Source organism: Centruroides vittatus, unplaced genomic scaffold (genome assembly GCF_030686945.1).
Source record: "Centruroides vittatus isolate TY-2023 unplaced genomic scaffold, ASM3068694v2 contig_388, whole genome shotgun sequence".
Lineage (NCBI taxonomy): Eukaryota > Metazoa > Arthropoda > Arachnida > Scorpiones > Buthidae > Centruroides > Centruroides vittatus.
Genome location: NW_027122204.1, coordinates 1523025 through 1548529, shown reverse-complemented (window position 1 = coordinate 1548529; position 25505 = coordinate 1523025). Strand labels below are relative to the sequence as shown.

The window sequence follows — 25505 nt, the reverse complement described above, 5'->3', positions numbered from 1 at the left end:
AAACGTGTAATCAAGAAATTTTTTAAAAAAAGAGTTGAGTCACGTGTATAAGTATATAATTCGAAGACCATCTCAAACTCAATGTAACGAATTATATATGGATAAACCACACAGATTTAACGTAGAATGTAGAATGTTTGGGGTTATTTTAAAAAAATTTGAGTTATTTTATTGAGAGTATTGAGGTAAAGCGAACAATTTTCTTAAGCCTAACATGGAAACTAGCTAAGCCTGCATTTAGGCTTAACTCCCTAAGCCTAACGAGCGAATGGTTAGAGGAAGGGGAAAATCGAGAATGAAGAGTGAAGATCGAGGTTTGGAGTGGGAACGTCTTCAAACAGCTGATTTTGTCCACAATATGAATAGGAAGAGGAATGGCCCATGCGTAGTGTATCGAAGCCTAAAGCAATACTGAGCAAGCCCTAACGCATTTGCGTCTGCGCCAAAAATGCCCTTTTCCGTTTGCAGAAGATCGTCGGTTGAGTGCCGGACGAAGACTCGGCGTTAGATCGATGCTACCTGCACGCTGGTTAGTGAATTTTAAGTTAATAACGGACGATTCGTTCATATTTTACCTATTAATTTAACACGAATTGATAAAATAACCCGTCCATTTGACTCAAATTGGTCAAATCAATGCGGGAATCATCATGAAATGGCGTTTATTTAGTCGCCATTTTGCGTCTGCGCGGTAGCATTACAGCTGGATATTTCTAACTAACGAAAACGATATATAACATAGGAAACTGCCTGTTTTATCCGTCTCAACCTGTCTAATTATGTACTCGTAATATTAGTCGGATATTATTTTTTTATATACTTACCGAAATCGGTTAGAAATCCGTTGAAAATTGTCTTCAGTGCCATGCGCGATAGAAGACTAAAATGGAGATGTACTGAGCAAGCAGCCGAACATCGAGACGATGATCAGAATGGCGCGTGACGGAGGTGACGTCACGCCCTCTGCTGGCTGACGTCATCGATGGTTTGAATTCTTTCGCTGAAGGAAAAAAGATATTCGTATAATTTGCGAAAATCGAAATAGTTTTTTTTTTTTTGTTTACACTTCTCGTCACTTTATCAATGTATAACCTATAATTGCATTTTGTTTAATGTATCCAACAGCCATTAGACTGAACTACGCAAATATTTAGTTTGCAATGGATTATTTCATTGATCCTTGACATTTTTACGAAGAAAATGAAAATGAAAACTTCATTTAAATATAGCTGAAATGCCTTTTTTTTTTTTTTCCTTTTTCCTCCATGTTTTAAATAAATGAAGGAAAAATCATTTACAAAATTCTCTTCAATTACACTTACATTATGAATTATTTAAGAAAAGATACATATTTACGGTAAATACATAAACTAGAAACATGTGGACGTCTTTCTTGTTGAGAAGTATAAATTAAATAAAAGATCTGCGGCTTTATTCGCAATACAAAACACTAAAAAGTTTCGAATGAGCACTTTCTCGTTTTCGTGAAGAAGCCGTAAATAAAAAAGGAAAAAGTGCTTGTTTTAAACTTTTGTGTCTTTAAAACTGTGAATCTTTAAATACATAAACTCATAAAACATTAAATTAATCAGTTCATTTTTCTCTTGTGTAAAGAAAGACTACAGAATTAGAAAATGTGAAAGTCATTATTTTTAATTTCTTAGTCATTTGCAGAACTTTCTAGGTCTATCGGCGGAATAAAAATAAGCTTGAAATGTAAATTTTAGTAAATGACTTCCATGCCCATCTGTACAACAAAGAACTACTTTTTTGAATCATTTTTCTGTTTTTTTTTTCTGAGCAGATGTTTAGTATATGCACTAGAATTTATATTATGTGGTTTGTTTATTGTTGTGAACATAAATCAATTGTCACAGTCAGGATTGTTTAATTATAAGTGTCTAAATAAACAGGCATGGTTATTTTTTTTAGTTAGGAAAATAGATATTTTTTCCAAAAAAATAGTGTTTTTGATATTTTTCAATGACACGTTTATTAATTTAAAATCAAAATTTTCAGCATGAATACACATGTATACATTTTTCTATATTTAAGTAAACATTTAATAGAAATTTATTAAAATTTTTACATGAATATAAAGATATATTGATGAAAAATACATTAAATTAGAGTAAAAATTCGAGATTTTCTGAACAATTCTGTTACTATGGTTTTCAATCAGAAGGTAGACATTTCTCAAAGTTAATTGTGATAAATGTTAATACTTCTGTTATATTGAAGAATGATTTGTATGGATGCATTATGTAATCTTGTTGAAGACTACAAAGATTTTAGTCTAGTGTTTCTTAATGTAGCTTGACCCCATTCAAAAAATTGTTAATAACAATTTTTATATAAAATCAAAGTTTTAATTAAGTAAAAGTTCTAAAGATATATGTTGTTATGAAATTAACATTATATTTACCATAGATGTATAGTTTCAAAAACAGTATTTAATATGTAATGTAAATCTAAATGTAAAGAACACTTAATCTGAATTTAAAAAATAAAACCTACTACTGTATTTATTTTAAAAAAAAAGTCATCAAAATTCAGTTATGTAAATTAATAATTTAGTGGTTTATTTTAATTACAATAAATATCCAATAATACAATAAAGAAATGAACCGAGTTCATAAAGACCTTTCTTATATATTTTTTGTACAAAGAAAATATTATTTAGACTGCATATTATTTTACATTCGATTCAATGTACGAAAGTTAAATTTGTAACATCTGGTGTATTACAACATTCCTGGTTGTAAATATCTAATATTTTTTTAAATGTAATTAATAATCTTCATGGCTTTATTCAACAATTTTTAAATAAGGGATAGATAATTTTTTTTAATATCTATGAAGAATCTGTGAATACTGTTGCATTTTGATTTTTGATCAGCTGAAAATTCTTTTCATTAATTGAGAAATGCCAATTTTTTTCCTTAATTTTCAATTAATCTACATTATGAATAATTGTTTTTCTTTAGTTTTTGCCTGTTAATTAATAAATCTATTATTTTTAAGGAAGTGTGTTTCTTTCCTTAGTTTAAGTTTAATACTTATTAGTCATTATTAAATATATTTACAGCAAAACAATTTTATATATATATATTTTTAAATCTATTATTACATTGTTTAAATTAATAATTTTATATAAATTTAAGTATTGAAACAAGCAGTAATTTGATATGGTTCAACTACTTAAGTTAAAATCTTTAATATCCAGTGTAAAGTTTACACAAGAATAAATGTTTTTGGCTGAGTTAATTAGCCATCATCAGGTTCCTGTATTTTGATTAGAATTTGATGATGGCTAATTAAGTTAGCCAAAAATGTCTGTTCTTGTATAATTTTTACACTGGATATCAAAGATTTAAGTTTGTGTGTTATTTGAGAATTTATCATTAATTAAAATATGATTTTATTTTTACTTTTATTTATTTGTTAAGCATATTGCAACATATTTTTGTTTCTACAGGTTTTTTTTAAACAACAATTCTTACTAAAATCTAAGAAACAAACATTTATGAATTTAAGAACACATGTTTATGAAACAAACTGAAAATATTTATGTTATTAATTAATAAATTTGGTAGATAGAAATGCATGGATGGTGATGAGATATTTTTATGGTATTCATGGTTCAGTTTTGTTCATCTGTATTTATGCATAAATCTAACATTTGACTCTGATCTATTGAACAAAAAAAAAAAACAGTACCATAAATTCTACCACCAATATAAGTTCATTCTAGTTAATAACATATACATACAGCCCAATACACTTCATTAATCAAATGAACAACCAGATTCTTACCATCTACTCTAACCAAATTGCTTAATACAGTATCTTATTAAGTAATTAGCCTTAGTAGAGCCCGATAAGAATCTGAATGAATCTGGCTATTTGATTCATTCTAGTTAGTTTATTATTAAAATGTTGACATAGCTCATAGAAAACTTTTTATATGCAAAAACAATTAATTTTATATTGATAATTATCCTTTCTTTTAAAATTTATAGAAAATTATTTTATGAAAATTTAAATTCAGTATCCTAAATCAAGCAAAACAAATAGCTATAATATTTCTATATTTTTAAAATTCAACTTACAGAATAATTTGCATGATTATTTTATTTTCAGACAGAAGTTAAATATTTTGATTTTATATTTAAAATTTTTTGTAAATTTTATTAGTATTAAAATAAATTTAAAATAATAATCTAGGTTCATTATTCATTAATAAGGTATGAGGTTTTTGAGTAGCTCATTTTCAAAAACCAAAACAAATAGTAAATGCAAGAATTATAGAATCACAACTGTTTCGTTTTAGAATTTAAATTTTGAATTTTTAATAGAAAAGATACATGTATTTTTAAAATAATTTTATTTGAAATTAAAATTGCTGATCCATACCTATAAATCAGCAGTAAAAATTATAATAAGTTTTAATATATATATATGGGTTAATAATAAGAGAAAGGGATATGGATAATCAAAAATATAAATAACAAAAAACAAATGTTAGGGAAATTCATGTTCAAAAGGAAGCTGTTGTTGCAGAAGCAATGCTATAATTAATATAAAGTTTTATCTTCACTATTCACTTCTAATTGATTATTTTTAAAATATATTACTATATACTATTCTGTTGTTTTTCATTATATATATGTATATGAGTTTATTAAAAAGTAAATAATATAAAATGTTATTTTAATTGCCCAATCAAATGTAAATATTATCTTTAATTATTTATTTTCTTAATAATCAAAAATAATATAAGGATAAAGTGATTATAAAAAAGACTTGGTAAAATGAATTTTTTTTTAATTTGTTGATAAAATTGAGAAAATAATTTTTAATGTGATATTTGGTGTCTATATAACTCATTATATATTAGATTATACTGTATAATGTTTAAAACAATTTCATTCACTGTTCAGGAATAAACTTTGTATTTTATGTAAATATAGAAATGTGAACTCTTAACAATAATTATATTTATTTTTAGAATAATTCTAAATTGGCCAAAATGCAGCTTTATCACTTGGGATATTAATATAGAAAATTTGTGTTAGACTATAAGTATAGATATATTCTCTAACTGTAGATGTTGCATTTCAGACATGTTATTCATGGCTTGAAATTTATCGATATCTTTAAATTCTAAATCCAAATAACAAATTTGTTTTGTGAATAACATAACCCATTTTTTGTATGTTAAAAAGAAAAGTGTTTGTTTTTATTTAATTGATCTGTATTAGAACCAAATATCTAGACTATTTTTTGAAATTGGTTCATCAGTGACCAAGTGGAAAAACCACTGAAGACAGATTCACGCATCATCAGCAGCCGCGTGGAGTTTTCTGGATTTTCTTCAGATTTCTAATATTTGAATAGGAGCCAGTTTCCCATAGAAAGTACTCCTGGGAGGCATTCCTCCTTGGCAGATTGCCCATGAGTTGCATTGCCTTATCGAATAAATCCCACAATTTTATGAAATTAAGTGACTTCAGATTTGCTATGATAGCACTCTATGATTCATCTGTGAATTTTAGAGTATATTAATTATTATAATATATTTTTTAACTTAGCATATTTTACAGCATATAAGACACAAATTTTGTTTAAAAAAAAGGCTTAAAAAGTCATCATACATTTTATATGTGAAGTAGCAACCTTCATAAGTTAATGAATTCTCCAGACTTTAATAGGAAACCTTTACTTAACCCAATGCTTCAATAAATATTGTTATTATTTAAATTAAACATAATTATTATGATTTATTTTTGTTATTACCAGGCAGCTTTTGCTTGTATTCATGTAAAATGACTTCTTTTAAACTTCTGTTTTTCCCTGATGATTAAAAGTATGCATTCTAATTTTACTTTTTTAAACCTGAACACAGTTGAAAAAAAATTAGTGCCAAGTGCCAAAGGTTGGCAGGATTGCCTAAATACATTTTCTTTTTTCCTAAATGTTCTGTGCTGAACTGGATGTGCATCTTATATACACATGCTGTAAAATATGGTATTTTCTAATAATCTATATTGATTTTCTGATACATTATGATGTTATATTTGATTTCATTTTATCTTGTATGACATAAATTAATGTGAATATAAAGTTTACAATGGAGTGCCAAAACAAACGCATTATATTTGTAGCATTTAGATTTATTTGCAACACTGTTCAATTTAAAATGAAGAATGATCTAATAAATTTAAGAAAAATCTTATCAATAATTTATCAAGTTATTAAATTCACTATATGAATGATTTATAAAACCTAAAATATTATATGGATTTATAAATCATATGGGTCATATTACATAATGTCTGCTTTTACAAATTATTCTGCTTAATTGGTGGTAATTAGAATAAAAAAAAATATATTAAGTGAAATATCAAACAAAAATTTAATAGTTTTTTTATTTCAAAAAATTTAAATGTTTATCAGTAATTCATTTTATATCATTGTACCATATTTGCATTTGATTTAAATCATTTATTTAAATTAAGATAAATAATACATAAGTAGAAGATCAATTTTACTTTCAAATAAGATGACAGTGGTTTTTTTTAATAAATCAAACAAAACAGGTAATTATTTTAACTTTTTTGCTAAAATTGAAGTTGACTAAATAGAGGAGGAAAATTTTCAAACACCCACTCTTAATGATGATTAATTAATAGATTCCATGTTAAGGTTAAATTTTGAATGTAATTATTATGTAAATAAAAGAATATTTAAATTAATTTAAAAATTAATTTCAAAATGATAATTTTGAAATTAAAAAAAAATATCTTTATTTGCCTTTCTAATGCAAAGCAGTTGATATACTACAATAGTATATAATGGGCTAAAACAATTAGCCTATTTAATCTATTTTTTAGCTTATGAAATTCTTATAATCATTAGCAAATTCAGATAAATGAGTCTATATGCTTTTGTTCTACTATTCCTTTACTCAAACTGATTTATTTTGATTTTAATTATTGTATTCTGTTACTTTATATAAGGATAAAATCATTTCTCTTTTCCAAATATTCAAATTAATTTTTTACCATTATGTTGAATGCATTACATCAAATACATATTGCATTTTAATCATATTACTCCATGTCTTTAAACTTACCAATATCTTCATAATTCCTGTTATTCATAAATACCCTGATTTATTTTTTTTCTATAAATGTGTTTTATAAAAAGAAAGGTGTTTGTTTTATTTATTGATCTGTATTAGAAGCAGATATCTAGTTTCTGTATTTTTGAAATTAGTCAACAAATTTTCTGTGACAATATTCTGTGATTCATTAGTGAAGTGTAGAGTATATCAATTGTTTTTGTATAAAAGATCTATTTTCAGGCTATTTGGATTCCATATAACATACAAGAAATAAATACAGTATGTTTAAACTAAATATTCTGATTATATCACATTCCTGTAGTGCTATTATACAATAAGTAAATAGAAGCATTCTTAAATGGCAAAATTTGTTTTTTTATATATAAGTAAATTTATAACACCAAACTTTTCTGAAAAAGACATTCAGATTTTGTAAAAATTTCCAGAATTTTTTGAGTTTATATCATAATTAAGATATTTATTATGAAAATCAAAAATTTATGTATTCAATAATTACTAATACTCATATGTAGTCATTTATGCTTCAGAACAAGCAAAGTGTGAAGACACTGTGTGCAATATTTTCAGTTTGATTGTAGTTAATTACAAATAAATGAAAGTAAAGTAGAATGAAGTATGTTCTAAAAAATAACTGCACTTGAAAGTTTATATTTATGCTCTTTGTTGATCATCTTTTTATTAGCCATGACTAGAGTCAGGCAAATTATGTGGAACACTTTTTTCTGATGATGGTTTTTAGGATGATTATGATAGCAGTAAATATATTAACTAGAAATAATATGTTTTAATTAATATTTATAAACCCAAACCAATGGAATTTTCTCTTCTTGATTGTTCTGCAGATGCATGGAATTTCAGGTTTTGCTACAGCTTAAAGCAAGAGAACATCAGGTTTTTACCACAGAACTTATGTTTCACCCTCAATTTAAATATGCACTTGTGTTGAAACTTTGGTTCTATGCTGCTGCCACAAAATGTTATAATAAATGGCTACTCCACATATAAAAAGGATGCTTTGAGAAAGCCATTTGGATGTTAACATAACAGCTAAAGATTATATAAAAGAATTCCAAGCTGAAGGAATGTATGAAAGTTCTATCTCAAACCCATATGAAATAAGTCTGTTTTATTGGAAATGGAAAGATTTAATGTCAGTGGAATTTTTGCAATTATTGGATAACTAGCCTGCTGATTTTATCTAATTTTTCCACACATTATGCTTGCCTCTGGCCATGACTTACTGTGATTAGTTGACTTTGTATGTCTATGTAATGTTGATAATGTATACCAATTTTTTCAAAAGTTGAGAAATTCAGAGTCATATTCTAATATGATCTGCTTTCATCCATAATCTTCACTCTAAAATTTATATCATCTTCATATAAATAAATTAGCCATAAACAGAATAGCATGAAATTCATCATATAATATTTCATGTACCAGTAGTGAAAATGCAGTTGTGAACATAAATTCAAACATATGTTTTTTGATACTGTACAATAAATGAAGAAAATTATCTTCAGACTACATTATATGGAATAATATTACAGTATTTATAAAAACTTATATCTAAGATCTTGAATGATAAGTTCATCTTCAGATATGTCAGATAAGAATTTACTAATTTTGAGATAAATGTGTGGAATTAATTTTCAGTTAAATCATTTTTTGTTACGAATATTGTTATTGAATTAGATAATTTTGATATAAAATAATTAGATCAATTTTTACAGAAAATAATGATTTTTTTAAAATATGTATGTTCAATTTACCCATTACTTATAAACTTTAAAAAAAAAAAAAAAAAAAACAGATATCCAAGAAAACTGAATTAATCAACAAACTAAAAGAGTAATGCAAACAATCAGTTCGGTTTATTTTTTTTATTCATTCATTATTGTTTAATTCAAAGAGTCATGAATAATTCAAATCTGTTAATTTATAATCTAAATTCGAATTTTGATTGCATTGCATTGTTAAGAAAGATCAACATTATATTTATTTTGAACTTTAACATTTTTAGTTGCAGAATTTTTTAATGTTTTAAATTTCATGTTTTTGAATTTGTTTTAAACCAATAATAACATTCAACAGACTTATTCTTTTGAGGAAGATGAGAAAATAATTGTTACAGTATAATTTTTTTATAATAATAATAATAATAACAATAACAGCATGTATGAAAATAATTATAATCAATATATAGACATAAATCAATGAGTCATTTGATAGTTTAAACTAAATTAATATCATTACTTTGAAGTTATATGAATCAAATAAATCAATATATCTTTTTTCAAATTTATAAAGCTTTAGAAATTCTTTTGAAGATTCCTTATATCTTAGCCTATAGCTCATTTAATTTCTATTATAAATTATTTTTAGAAATTAATTTTAATTTTTGATAGTTTTTAAATGGAATTTAAGTGGCATTTCTTGCATTTTGTACAATTTTATTCTAATAATAATTATGTTTTTAGATAAAAATGTCCTCAATACCATTTGTGATATTCAGAAGAGGATTGACAACAAGAGCAACACACAAAACTGAAAAGAAGCGTAGAATTTTGTACGATCGCATTTTACGTGTCGATCATGCCGGTGAACTTGGAGCCGACAGAATTTATGCTGGACAAATGGCAGTTTTAGGAAAAACAAATGTTGGACCAGTTATTCAAGAAATGTGGGATCAAGAAAAGCATCACTTAAGGACATTTGAACAACTCTTGCCAAAGTATCGTGCAAGACCTACTGCTCTTTTACCATTTTGGAATGTAGCAGGATTTTTACTTGGTGCAGGTATCAATACTATATTTTAATCAATAAAATATAAAATATTAAACAAAGATAAACGTCATAAAAATATTCTGAAAAAGGGATAAATTCTATTCCAGATATATATTATTCAAGTATTACGTATTGTGTGTTTACGTATACATAAGTTATTTATATATGATATATACAGTAGCAAACTATATAACTAGGAGCATTTATATTCAAGAGATAGCAAAATATGAAAAACTGTTTCCTGCCTTTTCATTATATTTAATTAAGGTGCTCAATATATATATATATAGTTATATTTTTGATTTCAAATAAAATTTGACGACTCAAATAAATAACGAGAGAAATTATTTATCATTAAAAGTACAATTCCAAAATTATCAGAGCAAAATCAGAAATATGCAAAATAATAGTTAGAATGCATCGAATGACAATTAGGCCTAAGATCTATTAAGGAATATTTTCTAAAACTTAGATTCGGAATTGAATCGGTTTCAAATTCTGTCATGTCTGGCTCAATCCAAAAACAGAGTAGTCTTTTTTTGGATTGACTCAGACATGATAGCTTTGTAATTAACTGTGGTACTTGTAATGTATTCATGAAGTACTTGTTATGAATATTTCAACGCTTTAAAATGTTATAATTTTTTAAATTACATCATCATCCAATAATGAATAAACTCAACTGTGTATTTTTTAAATAAATTGCTTTCAAATTAATATTGTGTTGAGAAAACCAGAAGAAATGATCTTTCATATTCTGAAACTAAAGTAATATTACATCATTTCCTGTCTATATATATTGCTATCTAAAAAAAACATCTAAAAACAATATTTATTTTTAAATTCTTAAACATTACCTGCCCTCTGCCAACCACAAGTAATATGAGAGAGTAAAAGGTTTTTCTCTGACTCTTATCGTTACAGTTGGCACTGAACTTACTAGACAACCAAAAATAGCCCAGTTCAATCACTTTTTTATTTAGTGTTAGTGTTATTGCCTGCTAATCTGAAAACCTGCCAGAAAATTTGCATTTTCTCTACAGAATTTTACACTTATTTCTCTTTTCTATCTTTTTTGTATCACTAACAAAGTGTTGCATTATTATTCTTTTGAAAACAAATATGAAAATATACATTTATTATGATAATTTATTATAATTAAAAAACTTACATTAAATTGAAGCAATGCAAGTCTGGAATTTCTGCATTGCCAGAACTCTTGTGGATGATTACAGGAATTAAGTCTATAACTTTACATCATCCCCTATGCTAGCTAATCCTCATATTTGGACAAACAGTTGACCATTTATTAACTGTTAGTGTACAAAAGTTTGTATTTTGTTAAAGTATTGTTAGTTGGAAGGACTTAGGTTTTTATAGTGTATTTTGTTGTACAAAAGTTCTAAGTGAAGACATGACTAAATTACAGAGTAGCACTAGACCTTGTTTCTCTAATTAGTCATCATAGTTTTATATGAAAGGAGATTTTCTCCCTGCACACAAAGCTAGAACTAATTTAAAATCATAGACACAAAAAACCTTACACATGTTGTTTCTAGCAATTAAACTAATAAGCACAAACGTTTTCGGCCATTTTGAAAGGCCTTCTTCAGGTGCACTGAGGTCGGTTGGAACTCTTCCACGCAGACTCACTCTCCCCTGCATGGCAGTCACTCCTCCATAACCCCCTTAATTAAATAAGCCAATCCACCCTCTCCATGTTTGTTTCATTCTTTCGTGCAGTTTCTTAATTTATCTGGTTTCTTTTTCCGCTTTTAACAATTGACATATCTTCGACAATCGTTCACGCAGCTTGGCTATTCTTAAAATTATTTTCCAATGTCAGTTTCGTTTAAACCTTCTTAGCTATGACGTCTCTTGTAAAAAGAAACCCCTCATAAACAATGACGTCACGTAAATATTTGCTATCCCACTTTCCAACCGACCTCAGTGCACCAGAAGAAGGCCTTTCAAAATGGCCGAAAACGTTTGTGCTTATTAGTTTAATTGCTAGAAAAAACGTGTGTAAGATTTTTGTGTCTATGAGATTTTCTCCATAATAAATTTTAAAAATCAGATTTTATTATAAAACATATTGATAATCTAAGTTTTTGGAGTGAATTATGAATTTACAGGTGAATCCCATAGTCAATTAATAATTGAGCTACTTAACAGTAATTTTCCTGGAATGAATTAAAATTATTAACTCAAAAACTACTACAATCAGTCTCTGACATATGTAAATTTTTGCTAGCCAGTGCAAATTTTAAAAAAAATTGTAAAACAACACTAGAACTGCTAACTTATATTATGTAACTCATAAAATTTCAAAGGATTACTTTTAAAACTCTACAAGATTTTTAATAAGCTTATGGGTCAAAAACGACCCTCTGGCAGTTCTAATGTTAAAACAAAAAAAGCCATTGAATTTTCATGCCTCAGGCTTTGATCAACATTCTGTCAATGAATTATGTTATCTATCTTGAAATTTTTCTATTTTTATTTATTTATTTTTGATTATAATCTATTTGTTCTGGCATTTAATCATATAAGATGTTTATACTCATCTTAAACTTTTCATTATATATTTTAAAGTACACCTTTGTACATTTGATATGAGATAAAAATAAAAAAAACTTGAGTAAATAATTGTTTTAGCATGTTTATCAGATATTATACATGCTGAATTTGATTGAATCAAAAATAATGAATGCTATCCAAGTATTTAGAAAAATTCTGAATTAAATAAAATTTGACTTGCATAAAGTTCTGTAGAATGTGTCCTTAAATATGCTGATGGATGGCTATCAAATTCAAAACAAACATTGATTAAAACAGTTAATTATGTTCATTATTGAAAGTTTATGTAATTATGAAAAAATACATGAAAGTATTCAAGTTTAAAATTAGTTTGTGATTGAAGTTTTTGTTATTTCTACATAATTCCTTGATTTCAAATTTATTTTTAAATAAAAAAATATAGCTTTATTAGAATAGCTATTTCAGTTTAATATAGTAATATTTTGATTGCCTTTAATAGTATTTAAATATCCTAGTTACGTGACTTACTGTGCATAATAGATTTTTTAAATGAAAACATATTCACTGCATAATTTAAGACAATAGTATGTCAATAATTTTAATTCATTCTGCTGTACAGAGTCCAGCAGTCTCTCTGTGTCATACATCTTATTTGACTTTTATCTTTACTATATTTCTATATGTTCTAACAATTTTGTTATTTTACCAGCTTTCCTGATTATTTGAGGCTGTTTAAATATTGTATTAGTTCTCTATGTGACTATTTCTGTTGGAGGAATATTGACTTTTTTTTATCAAATATATTGTCAAATTTATTTTAAGTTCTTGTTTATAATATAAATATAAAAGCTCATTAACATCTTTTTATTTACAAATGACATTTATAAAAAAACTGATTGATACTGTTTTAACTAAGAGCATGAAAATATTTCTTAAATGATGAATAGGAATTTATAAACCATTTAATGGAACTAATTGATTTTATATTTTTGTTCTTATCCTGTAGATAATAAGAGAAATTATTGCTTCTTAATTCTTTAGCTAAGTCCTCTTAAATTGCATATTTTAAAATTAAAGTCATAATTATCATTAACCTTAAAATGACCTTTTTCTCTTCTTTCTGGTCTTCTAAAATCAAATTAATCAATTCTTTGATTAAAACGGATTCTGAATACATGAATTGAATGCTAATGAGTTAGTTATATAATTATAAAAAAGGTAAATGAGAATTTTATAAAAGACTGAAGGTATAACTGACTTGATTTTTATTAATTTGTATATTTAAAAATATAATATATGGTACTCTATTTTTCATTTAGTAGTTGTTGACTGTAGCTAAGCCCAAAGAATTTTTAGCTTTAATTCTTTAATATTTAATGAACTGTGTGAGGATCGCGAATGTGGTAGACAAAGAAACTGGTATAAATATTTACAACAGGATCTTTTATTCGCGTATATAGATACAGGAAGGGTTGTGGGATGCCAGCTATAATATCTCTATCTCTAACACAGGTAGTATTAGTACGGAACCCGACAAAAATATAATGATATAAGCCTCAGGTCTCGTGACGACTATTCCGATACATAGATAATTATTTTACAAAGGGCGATTACAAACGTATATAGACCTTAATTCTAAACTTATAATTAATTACAACTAATGAAGAATGATAGAAGAATTTATGACAATAAAATAACTGATAGGAGAAGAAAAAAAAAAGAATGGGTACCCAACTATTTTGGTGCTAATGCAATGAGGTGCACATAACGGTACATATAACGGTGTAGATGACGAATCTCTTCTTAATCACGAGAAAAAAAAACAGTCAACACTTTCACTACACATAAAGTTCTCTTTGTCTTCACCCACGTGGTCTCGAAGACGTATTCGGGAGCTTTCTCGTTCTCGTCTTTCCTCCTTCAGCTCTGACTCAAAAGTGACTCTTTGTCTTGGTTCTACCCCTCAGGGCTGCGTACAGTCCTATTGTCCATAATGGGGTCAATTATTGTTAAGCCGTTAAGCACCGGTCAGGGAAGGGTTCCAGGAAGTAAAGATAATATGAATAGGAAAGAGAAGGAAAAATATATTCTAAGTTAAAATAAAATATAACTATATATTATACAAATGGCATTTAGCCACATATGCCCCCCACGAAACAGTCAGTTACCGTAGTGTAACCTCCGGTAATCGACTTTTTTGTTACGAAGATGGTAACTGTGGGTGGGGCCAGGCTTGTCACTACCTCCCTTACAAAGGTGTTGATAATCGTCCAAAGTTGTATCTTCAGATTGTTCTTTTTGCTGGTGATCTTGAACTGGAGCGGTTGGAGTATACCGGAGGTAGGCCAAAGGAACATCGTAGTCCTCTGTCTCACTATCCTCTACGTCACTAACAAGAGGGGTTGTCTTGTCATTTCTTTTCAAATTATGTGACTTTACAGGAAAAAAACATGGTTTCAACCTGTCCGAATGGACAGCAAACTTTTCACGGCGCGCGTTACCCTCTAGTTCAACTGTGACGGGTCCTAAGATACGAGAAATTCTAAAAGGTCCCAAGTATTTGGGAGAGAACTTTCCATGTTTCTTTGTAGTGCTTTTTCTCAACAACCATACCCTCTGTCCTGCTGCCCAGGTGCTATAACTACGGCCATAATTTATGCGTTCTCTATTAAGGGAATTCTTTTGCTTGCCATACGCGAAAGCGTTGTCACGTATAATATTCAAACGGTCAATCCATTTGTTTTTCTGGTTTTCATCCCCATTGATCATAGTATCATTACTAGGGAAGGTCCAAGGTAACCGGGGGTCGTAGCCATATAAGAGGAAGGACGGAGCCTCTCTAGTGGAAGCGTGAGTTGTATTATTATAGGCAAAGGTCGCAGGGTTAACGAATAAGTCCCAATCCTTATTGTTGCCGCCCGATATGCGGGAGATGACGCTACAAATGGACTTGTTGAACCTCTCACACACCGAATTTGAGCATGGACGATAAGCAGTCGTCATGTTATGCTTGGTGTGCAAAAGCTCACAAGTCTCACGGAAAATCCTAGAAGTGAAATTACTGCCCCTATCGGATATGATGACCTCTGGGCAACCGTAACGGCACACAATGTGATTGAATATAGCGTCACTAATAGATTGGGCTGATTGATCCTTTATAGGGACCACCTCTGCGTACCTAGTAAATATGTCGATGATAGTGAAGAGGTACCTATTCCCCTGTGGAGTCACACGAAGGGGGCCAACGATATCAATGGCTACTTTTTGGAAGGGAAACTCTGCCGTTTCAGTCTGTTGAAAAGGGGCACGATGCCGATGCAAATTAAATTTTTGACAGGTTATACACTCTTGAATAAAATGGCGGACTAAAGTGCGAACATTACGGATATAATAATGGCGATCAATTAGGTTGGCAGTTCGCTCTACACCAAAATGACCTGCGACATCCGAGTTATGAAAGGCCTTAATAACTTCGCTAACCATATTAGGGCCGACACAAGGTCGCCTCCAATGACGTAACCTGTATTGATCAGGCTTAACGTGAACCAATACGTTGCCTTCTAACTGAAATTCAGGTTGGATGCCATCGAAAGAATCCACGGGTTCGAGTGTACAAATTTTTTTTAGATTCTCCTTCATTTTAGAGAAAAACTTATCCTGATCCTGAGACTCGACGACCCTCTCCCAGAAACTACGATCCTTAGCGCTCACATTACAATCTTGTGTATATCCAAACTCTCCAATGGGAATCTCAGGGCGCGAAAGCCAGTCAGCAACCGGGTTTAAATTTCCCTTGATATGACATATATTATAACTATAATCAGATAATTCGATTGACCAACGCATCAATCTCTTGTTGTGATTTTGCATTGTTTTGATATAAGTTAACGGCTTGTGGTCGGAATAAATATTTACTTCATGGCCTAGGATGATTGGTTTAAAATGTCGTAGGGCTAGTATAATGGACAGACACTCCTTTTCAATTGTCGAATATCTGAGCTCTGCCCCATGAAACTTTTTGCCGAAGTAACCGATCGGGGCAAATTTTTTTATTCTCATCTGTCCCAGAACAGCGCCAGCACATAGCTCCGAGGCGTCGGTATATATATGGAAGGGTTCAGAGAAATCAGGGTGAACAAGAACAGGGGGTTGAGTTAATAAAAGTTTGAATTTTTGAAAGCTATTGTCACAATGATCATCCCATTTGAACTTTATACCCTTCTTAGTTAAATTGGTAAGGGGTGTTGCGATCTCTGCGAAATTTGGAATGAAGGCGCGGAAAAACCCAACCATCCCCAGGAAACTCCTAACTCCCTTTACATTTACAGGTGGGTTGACATTAAGAATGGCACTTACATTTTTTTTGTCAGGGAGGATGCCGTCACGTCTAATTATGTGACCTAAGTACGAGACCTCTTCTAATATGAATTTGCTTTTACTGGGGTGTAATTTCAAATTAGCGCAGTCCAAGATGCTTAATATCTTATCAATAAGGGTAAGGTGTTCTTCAATAGTTTTTGAAAAAAGGACGACGTCATCTTGAAAGACGAAGCAATTTATTCCAATAAATTGGCCGAGGAGCTTAGTCATAACATACTGAAAATACCGGCCGCTGTTTTTTGCTCCCTGGGGTAAACGGCACATTTGATACTTTCCCCAGGGAGTGGAAAAAGCAAATATAGGCCTCGCAGAGGGGTGAAGGGGGATCTGAAAGTAACCAGATTTTAGGTCGAGGACAGAGAAGTATTGGTTGCCATGAAGCTTGCTAAGAATTTCATCCACTCTGGACAGGGGAAATTCCTGGGGGCGAGTTACTTCATTGATACGTCTCAAATCTAGAGTCATACGCAATTCCCCGTTATCTTTCTCCACGACATGGATTGGGGAGTTCCATTCTGAAGTGCTTTCCTCAATGATCCCTGCTTCGACATAAGAGGATATTAACCTTTTGAGCTCCTTTAAATAGCATTCTGGGATCCTATATTGACGGACGTTTATGGGGACTGGGGTCTCGATAATGGGTAGATGTTCAAAATCTTTCGTGCCTTTTAACTCAGATATATCGGAAGCGAAGCAGTGGGGATGTTTCTTAAATATGTCAATAATTTTGGTTCTAACATCTTCGGTAAGCCCTTCTAAATTTGGTAATTTAACAGATACAGAGTTGGAACAGTTCAGTGAGTTACTAGAGGTGTTTAATCGTTGGGAGGACTCCTTCCTAAAAGCATCGTTAACCCTTTCCAGTAGTTCAGGGAGTTTAGATATAATGTCAACCCCCAATATGCCTTCATACTCCAAGTTCTCAGGAAACCTTATATAAGCGATATCTATAGGGCAAGTAATACACAAGAATTTTATTTTAGTATGAAGGAGGTATTCGCAACTATTCACCGCACCGCTAATACCCCTAACCCCGAAATTAGCGCTCTCAATGCTCAGGCCCTCTAATATTCTTCTAGGAATGGCCTCAACTATAGTCAGATCACATAAAGAATTTTCGGCACCAGTATCGACTAAGAACCTTACCTTCCTTCCGAGACTGGAGCCCTCAATTATGGGTAAACCCTTTTTGGAAATTATGACATCAGGGGTCAGATTAATTTCGGAATAGAGAGTATGGTCCTGACCTTCACCATACTCCTTGTTCAGTTTAAATAAATTACGCTTATTTCGGGTAGGACAATTCCGGGCGATATGGTCATGTTCACCACATATGAAGCAAGCACGGCGCTCGCTACGATTAGTATTTCCTTTTTGCGTTTGAATTAATCGGTTTACAGAATCAGCTAACAACTTAACTTCCTCTTCCAGGTTCCTTATACGATCTATTTCGTGCCCTTTTTCCTCTCCCGGTATATCTTCTTCACTACCTTGATTGTTAGGAGGATGTTGGGAAGCGATGTTGATGTTCCTCTTGTCAGCTGAATTACTACACTCAGCCTCGATCTGCTCCTCGTTTTCTGCGAAGTCAAACGCTTCCTCTAATGTTTTAGGATTGCGCCTCAAAACATTGGGTTTGATTCGATTACTCAGTCCTTTCACGAATCTTTCCAAGATAACATTGTCCCTCAAAGTTGCCATATTGTTATTTACTTTAATTGTCCTGGAGAACAACGTTTTAACGCGAATTACATAGTCCGTAACTGACTCGTTAACACCTTGTCTAATGCTCATAATTTGATCGATTACATTCCTTTCTTTAGGGGCCTTCCTTTCGAAACATTTTACAAGATCGCGTTTAATATCGTTAAATGAACCTGGGTATTGTTCGAGGAGGCAAAAAAATGTATTTAGGGGTTCCCCTTTCAGTTTTGCCTGGAGGACAGCTATCTTAACGTCGTCGTTCCACTCGGCCAGACGTGATATGTTTTCCACTGTCTGAAAGAATTGTTGGATGTTAACGGAGTCATTCTGGGAGTTCGAGAACGTGGGGATCATCCCCAGAAACCCAGTAACCACAAGAGGAGGATTGGATGTGGTCATATTGTTTGATGTAGTTGTCTCGACAGGACAGTTGGTCGCCATAATACCACAGACCTTTTTACAATAGCAAAAAAATAATACAAAGTCACAGATCGGGCTACTGACCGAATAAATCACCGTCAGGATAGAGATAAGTTCACAGTCGAATTGGACCATTAATACTGGCATCCTGTCGCGGACGCCATTGTGAGGATCGCGAATGTGGTAGACAAAGAAACTGGTATAAATATTTACAACAGGATCTTTTATTCGCGTATATAGATACAGGAAGGGTTGTGGGATGCCAGCTATAATATCTCTATCTCTAACACAGGTAGTATTAGTACGGAACCCGACAAAAATATAATGATATAAGCCTCAGGTCTCGTGACGACTATTCCGATACATAGATAATTATTTTACAAAGGGCGATTACAAACGTATATAGACCTTAATTCTAAACTTATAATTAATTACAACTAATGAAGAATGATAGAAGAATTTATGACAATAAAATAACTGATAGGAGAAGAAAAAAAAAGGAATGGGTACCCAACTATTTTGGTGCTAATGCAATGAGGTGCACATAACGGTACATATAACGGTGTAGATGACGAATCTCTTCTTAATCACGAGAAAAAAAAACAGTCAACACTTTCACTACACATAAAGTTCTCTTTGTCTTCACCCACGTGGTCTCGAAGACGTATTCGGGAGCTTTCTCGTTCTCGTCTTTCCTCCTTCAGCTCTGACTCAAAAGTGACTCTTTGTCTTGGTTCTACCCCTCAGGGCTGCGTACAGTCCTATTGTCCATAATGGGGTCAATTATTGTTAAGCCGTTAAGCACCGGTCAGGGAAGGGTTCCAGGAAGTAAAGATAATATGAATAGGAAAGAGAAGGAAAAATATATTCTAAGTTAAAATAAAATATAACTATATATTATACAAATGGCATTTAGCCACAACTGTTTTGTCATCCTTATACAATGATTACTATTTTGCTTACGTAGGAGACAAATTTCTTGAATTATCAGTACAGGTATACCTCACCTTATGTCAGTAATTGGTTCCGGGAGAGGCGACGTAAGTCGAATTTACTTGTGTAAGTCGAAACTACGGTGGAAAACGCCAATAATGAGCAATTAAAGACTGCTAAATAAGACAACAACACAGAAACACAGATGTTTTCATGTTTCGTTCTGTAGGATTTATGATAATTATATTAACATTTACTGTAAATGTACATATTTTAATATGATTTTATGTGCTTTTAATGTTTTTCTAGTGATATTACGACTTCATTATTTGTGGCGAATGGATGTAAAGTCGAATGAAATGAAATGACTTAAACTTGATTTTTATTTTTCCATATACTTTTTTGACAAACGATGTATAATCGAGAACGACGTAACTCGAGGTATACCTGTATATATTAATAAAAATTATGTCTTAGCTTAATTGACCATCTACTACTACTACTATAATTACTGATATATATATCAATGGATTCCATTAAAAGTAAAGGGTGAATTATAGACTGACAGAATAAAAAATATTAAATAAAATTGTTTTAATTAAATCATAAATAAGACAAAATAGATATTCAAATGTGAAATGAAACATTGATGATTGAAAAATACTAAAAAATATGTGAATCACACTATTAAGAAAAATATTACTGTAGCATTAATATATTTGAATACCATATGAATATATTGTAAACATGCAATATTTCTCTTATGCTTATTATAAATGCTTTGTTACTGTGTATATACACACAAACATAATAAAACTGAATTCATTACTTCAAATATATTGTTGACTGTTTTGTTTTAAAGATTTTCTGTGGAATCACAAGAATTAAAAACACTTCTGCAGATTAACTTTGTTTTTACTGAAAACTTTTAAGAAAATAAGAAAAGTACATCAACAAATTTTATCATCTCAATCTGTATGAAGTATATGAAATATATTTTATAATATTAAAAGTATACAGAGGATTCTGAATTGGTGCAGTTTCCATGTCCTACAATTTTCCAACTGGAAAAACAGAATAAAACTGCCTGCAGAATATGATAGTTTAAATACAGTATATATGTTAAGTAAAGAGAACTGGTAAAGTCACGTTAATTAAAACTTCTGCCACATATACAAAGGAATTGCCACAATTAATTTCACATGTTAATCAAATCCTGCATTAAACAAGGATACCTGTAGTATAGAATTAATGTTGTATTGTAAATAAAATTTCTTTTAAAATGATATATAATAATTAATTGTTAGTTCAAAAAATTGAACTAAATCCAGATTTTTATCATCTCACTCTTATTCTGCTTTTAGTTGGAAAATTATAGGACATGGAAACCCAACATACTTTAGAATCATTGATAAATAAAAGTAATAATATAAAAATATGATAAAATATGTAATAATAAAAATAAATAATTTTATATTGTCAGCATTAGTCAGTTTTATTATTTAATTATGAATATGAGAAAAATTCTCTCTTATTTTTCCTTTTTTAAATCAAAATTTGATTTCTCAATTACTATCAATAGATGAGAATTTTCTTCTCAAATTACAGAAATAAAAATTAACAATTGAATAAACCTATGATATATAACAGGGGTGGGCAAGCAAGAGTTCAGTGGGAGCCGAAATGTAGGTTTTGCAAAATGCATGGGAGCCACAGTTCTGTACTATCATGGTGGATAGTATGGTAAGGCATGCGATTTTATTATATAATATAAATATAATATAAAACAAATATTGAATTTTTTTAATAAACATATTTTCACAAAATTATAAAAATAAAATTATAAAAATAATAATAAAAAACAGAAATTAACACTTTCAGGAAGAGCCGCGTGTAACTCAAAAAGAGCCGAATTTGCCCATGTCTGATATATAAGATTCAACAAACTGTAGAAAATTAACGTTTTGTCATTATAAAAATTATATAGCAAGTCTGAAAGACTAGACATGCATTAACATATTTAAATCAAGGTTAGCAAGATACAAGGAAAAGAATAGTACAATTTCTTTTATGTAAATCATATATATATATATATATATATATATTTATTATATATTTATAAGTGTATCTTAGTTTGTCATCAGTTTAATTCAACTGATGATCATACAGTCAATAAATATGTTGGATCTTATAACATTCTATTTTATTTTTCAAAAAAAGTAAATTAAAAAACAGATATAAATATTTTTTAAAAATTAAATTTTTGAATTGTTTAATAGATGTTTTACATGAGCTGCACTTTGGACACTTGATATATAAGATTATTATAAATGATAGTAGTGATAAGATACATTTTATACCTCCCATACTTTGACTATTGTTGTTGTGGATGAAATGTGTTTCCCATAATTTTAGTTTCAGTGCTGGGAATAGGAAAAAGTTACAGGATGCCAGATCTGGACTGTACATTGGGTACGGGATGCATAAGATGTTTTTCTTGGTCGAAAACTCAGTTGTCATGTTATCAGCATGCAGACACACATTGTCATGGTGTAACTGCCAATCATTAGCATCAAGATTGAGATGTTTCCTGTAGATGTGATCCAACAATGTATGGAGAACTGTAACAAGTATTTCTGTCTAGTGAGTATTGTATATGGTGGTACAGTACATGTTAGTACACTACTCACTTAAAGAACAAGATAACCACTGTATATCAGCATTAAATAATTTTTATTACTTGTCATTGCAAGCACTTTCAACATTTTATAAATGTCACCTTCAGGTGAAGAAGAAAATGTAATTTAAGAACGTTAGAATAAAATAACTAACTAGTAAGTGAAACTTTAGAATAAGTAACAAAAATCATTTAGTACTGATAGATCAATAATAAAGAATTATACACTAATGTTTTGAGAGCATAAAATGTTTTTTTCCTTATTGAAGTGGAAAATTTCCAAAAATACTAATATAATGCTTTTGAAATACTTATTTTATGTAACTATCTTACTATCTTTGTTTTTAACTTCATAAATCTTTTGAAATAAAGATTTAAAGATTTTACTGATTTTAAAAATAATTTTTAAAATATTATGTTTTAAACGAGACATTTTTAATGATATGCTAAAATTTCATATATTCCAGTATACATTTTTACATTTCATCCTAGCTCACTAAATTTTGTTCATATCATAGTATTTAACTATAAGTATTATTTCTAGAGAACTTTCTTAAAATAGTAGTAAATTTATAATCAGTTCTCAAAAAAATTGTCATATTATACTGTTTTAAAATTGAATTTGAATTTATATAATAATTATGGTCATTTTCATTCCGCGCAGGTACTGCTTTGTTGGGAAAAGAAAGTGCAATGGCGTGTACAGTTGCGGTAGAAGATGTCATAACGCAGCATTATAACAATCAAATAAGAGAACTCATGGCCGACGATCCTAATTCCAACCAAGAACTTCTGGATACTTTGAAACAATTTCGTGATGATGAAGAACACCACCATCACACCGGACTACAGTTTGGTGCAGCCGATGCTCCATTTTATAATATCCTCTCCGAAACTATTAAAATCGGATGTCGAGGAGCTATTTGGATAGCAGAAAGAATATAAAAAAATAGTAAATATTCTAAATTTTGTAACAAAATAATGCAAAGTATAAAAAATGCACTCACACTTGCGATATTAAGATTGTTTATTTCATAGTATGAAATAACAATTATAATATGTTTTTAGTTTTGTTATTTTTTTAATGCTATTTTGAATTAAGCATTAAAACTTTTTAATTAAAAAGTTCTTAAACATTTTGATCTTATTTACCCACCTAAAAATGAATAATTCAATATTTTATATTACAAAAACAGCCTCTTACAAAATATAACATTAATAAATATGAAATTTCTGGGAATATTACTGCAACAACATAATCTAAACAGATTAACTTATTATCTGGATTAATAAGATAACTACACAGATCATTATTGTTGAAGAAAATAATATTTAATTCCAACAGATGGCACTAATATACAAGTTTTCTAAATTAAGCAAAAGATGCCAACCTTTTTAAACTCTCATAAATCTTTTGAAATAAAGATTTAAAGGTTTTACTGATTTTAAAAATAATTAGCCACTCCTACTGATACAGTTCCTATCTGGACCAGTAGAAAACTGGTCCAGATTATTTGCTGAATTGCCACTGAGCACAAATTTAAAAAATTGAGAAGTTAAACCCCTCATTAATGGCATGACATACTGCCATAGTTCGGAATCGTCTGTAAATTACGTTAAGCTATTTTTATACATTTTACCCGGTAACGTTCCCTAATGCCGTCACACAAATCTACCCCAAAAATTATGTAATGCCATATTCTCAATCAACCCCTTAACGTAACTTGCTGTATATTATTCTTATTTAGCACAATTACTAAGGAATAATATACAGCAGGAGGTATTGAACGTTCAATATCTTGTGTTGTATATTATTTTATTACATATATAACGCACGGTACAAAGCAGTGACAAACAATACGCTTTGTTATGCAAAACTTAGAGCAGAAATGAATCATTCTGTTACCCAATTGTTGAGACCCTAGCATTACGTAAACAAACATCACCACCCCCTTGTAACGCATAGTAACGCTTACCTGTGTACCCACCCACCCATATCTGCTTTACGCAATTTATGGATAGTGTCTTAATGCAACTAACGCTCTATTTTTTTAATATCTTATCCGAAAATATCGAGTACAAGTTTTTTTTTCCATTAAATTCTGACAACAAAACGAAATTTTAATCAGGAAAAGTTCGAAGAATTAGTATATTCGTTTTATGAAAGTTTAATGAATATATTTAGTTTCCAAGAAACTGAACAATTATTTCATATACTTTTGTAAATCATGATAAGTTTTTTAAGTTTCCATGTTGATGATACAGTATTATAATGCTACTGATAAGAGATGTGTTACTTATTGGATATCAAATGTTTTAGATTCTAAAAAATTCGATGATGATTAAATGTATAAAACAACTATTAACCGAATATTCGTTAATAGTGTTTTATTTATTTATAAATAACAATTTGCATACGAAATATTACAACATATACTGGTTGTTATTTTGTAATTCATATATTTAAATAATCAAATGTCAAAAATATCAACGATATTTCCGACAAATCTATGAAGGAAAAGCGGCAACGTCTCATCCCTACCTTGCAGACTAGCGTTAAGTTGAGTAAATACTTCACAATCTTGTCATCTTGAATTTCGTGGAATCGTTATTGCTCAGTTATGGTTGGTCTCGTTTGTTAAAAGTGCGTGGATTTTCATTCTTGCTATCCACGAAATTGTTGAAACGTGATTTTGTCATTACTTCACTTCTAAACAGGTTAGAGTTCGTTTCTCACTATTAACATATAATACAATTAGCGGATTATGTGTTTTGTTAACCGTTTCTGACATAATAATTTACGATGCTATGTTATTTCAAAACATTCCCTATCCCTAAATAGGACCCCCCATGCATTCCAAAGGACGATCCCCACGCGTCTGACATTATTTTGAGTTCGAAAAACTAGATCTT

At 29.8% G+C, this 25505-nt stretch overlaps 2 protein-coding genes across 4 annotated transcripts in view; one reads left to right on the top strand and one right to left on the bottom strand.

Annotated features, from left to right (window-relative positions):
* LOC136975792 (DNA-binding protein P3A2-like) overlaps window positions 1-971 on the bottom strand; it is a 32287-nt gene extending 31316 nt beyond the window's left edge. For all 3 annotated transcript variants that reach the window (XM_067270913.1, XM_067270915.1, XM_067270914.1), the window contains exon 1: window positions 825-971. The gene's annotated coding sequence lies outside the window, so the exon portion shown is untranslated. The remainder of the gene's footprint in view (window positions 1-824) is intronic.
* Window positions 374-23739, top strand: Coq7 (ubiquinone biosynthesis protein COQ7, mitochondrial). The gene is made up of 3 exons (XM_067270916.1): window positions 374-529; window positions 9631-9949; window positions 23257-23739. The coding sequence occupies exons 2-3, from the start codon at window positions 9637-9639 to the stop codon at window positions 23535-23537; spliced, it is 594 nt and encodes a 197-aa protein (XP_067127017.1). The 5' UTR covers window positions 374-529; window positions 9631-9636; the 3' UTR covers window positions 23538-23739.
* Window positions 23740-25505: the final 1766 nt, after the last annotated feature.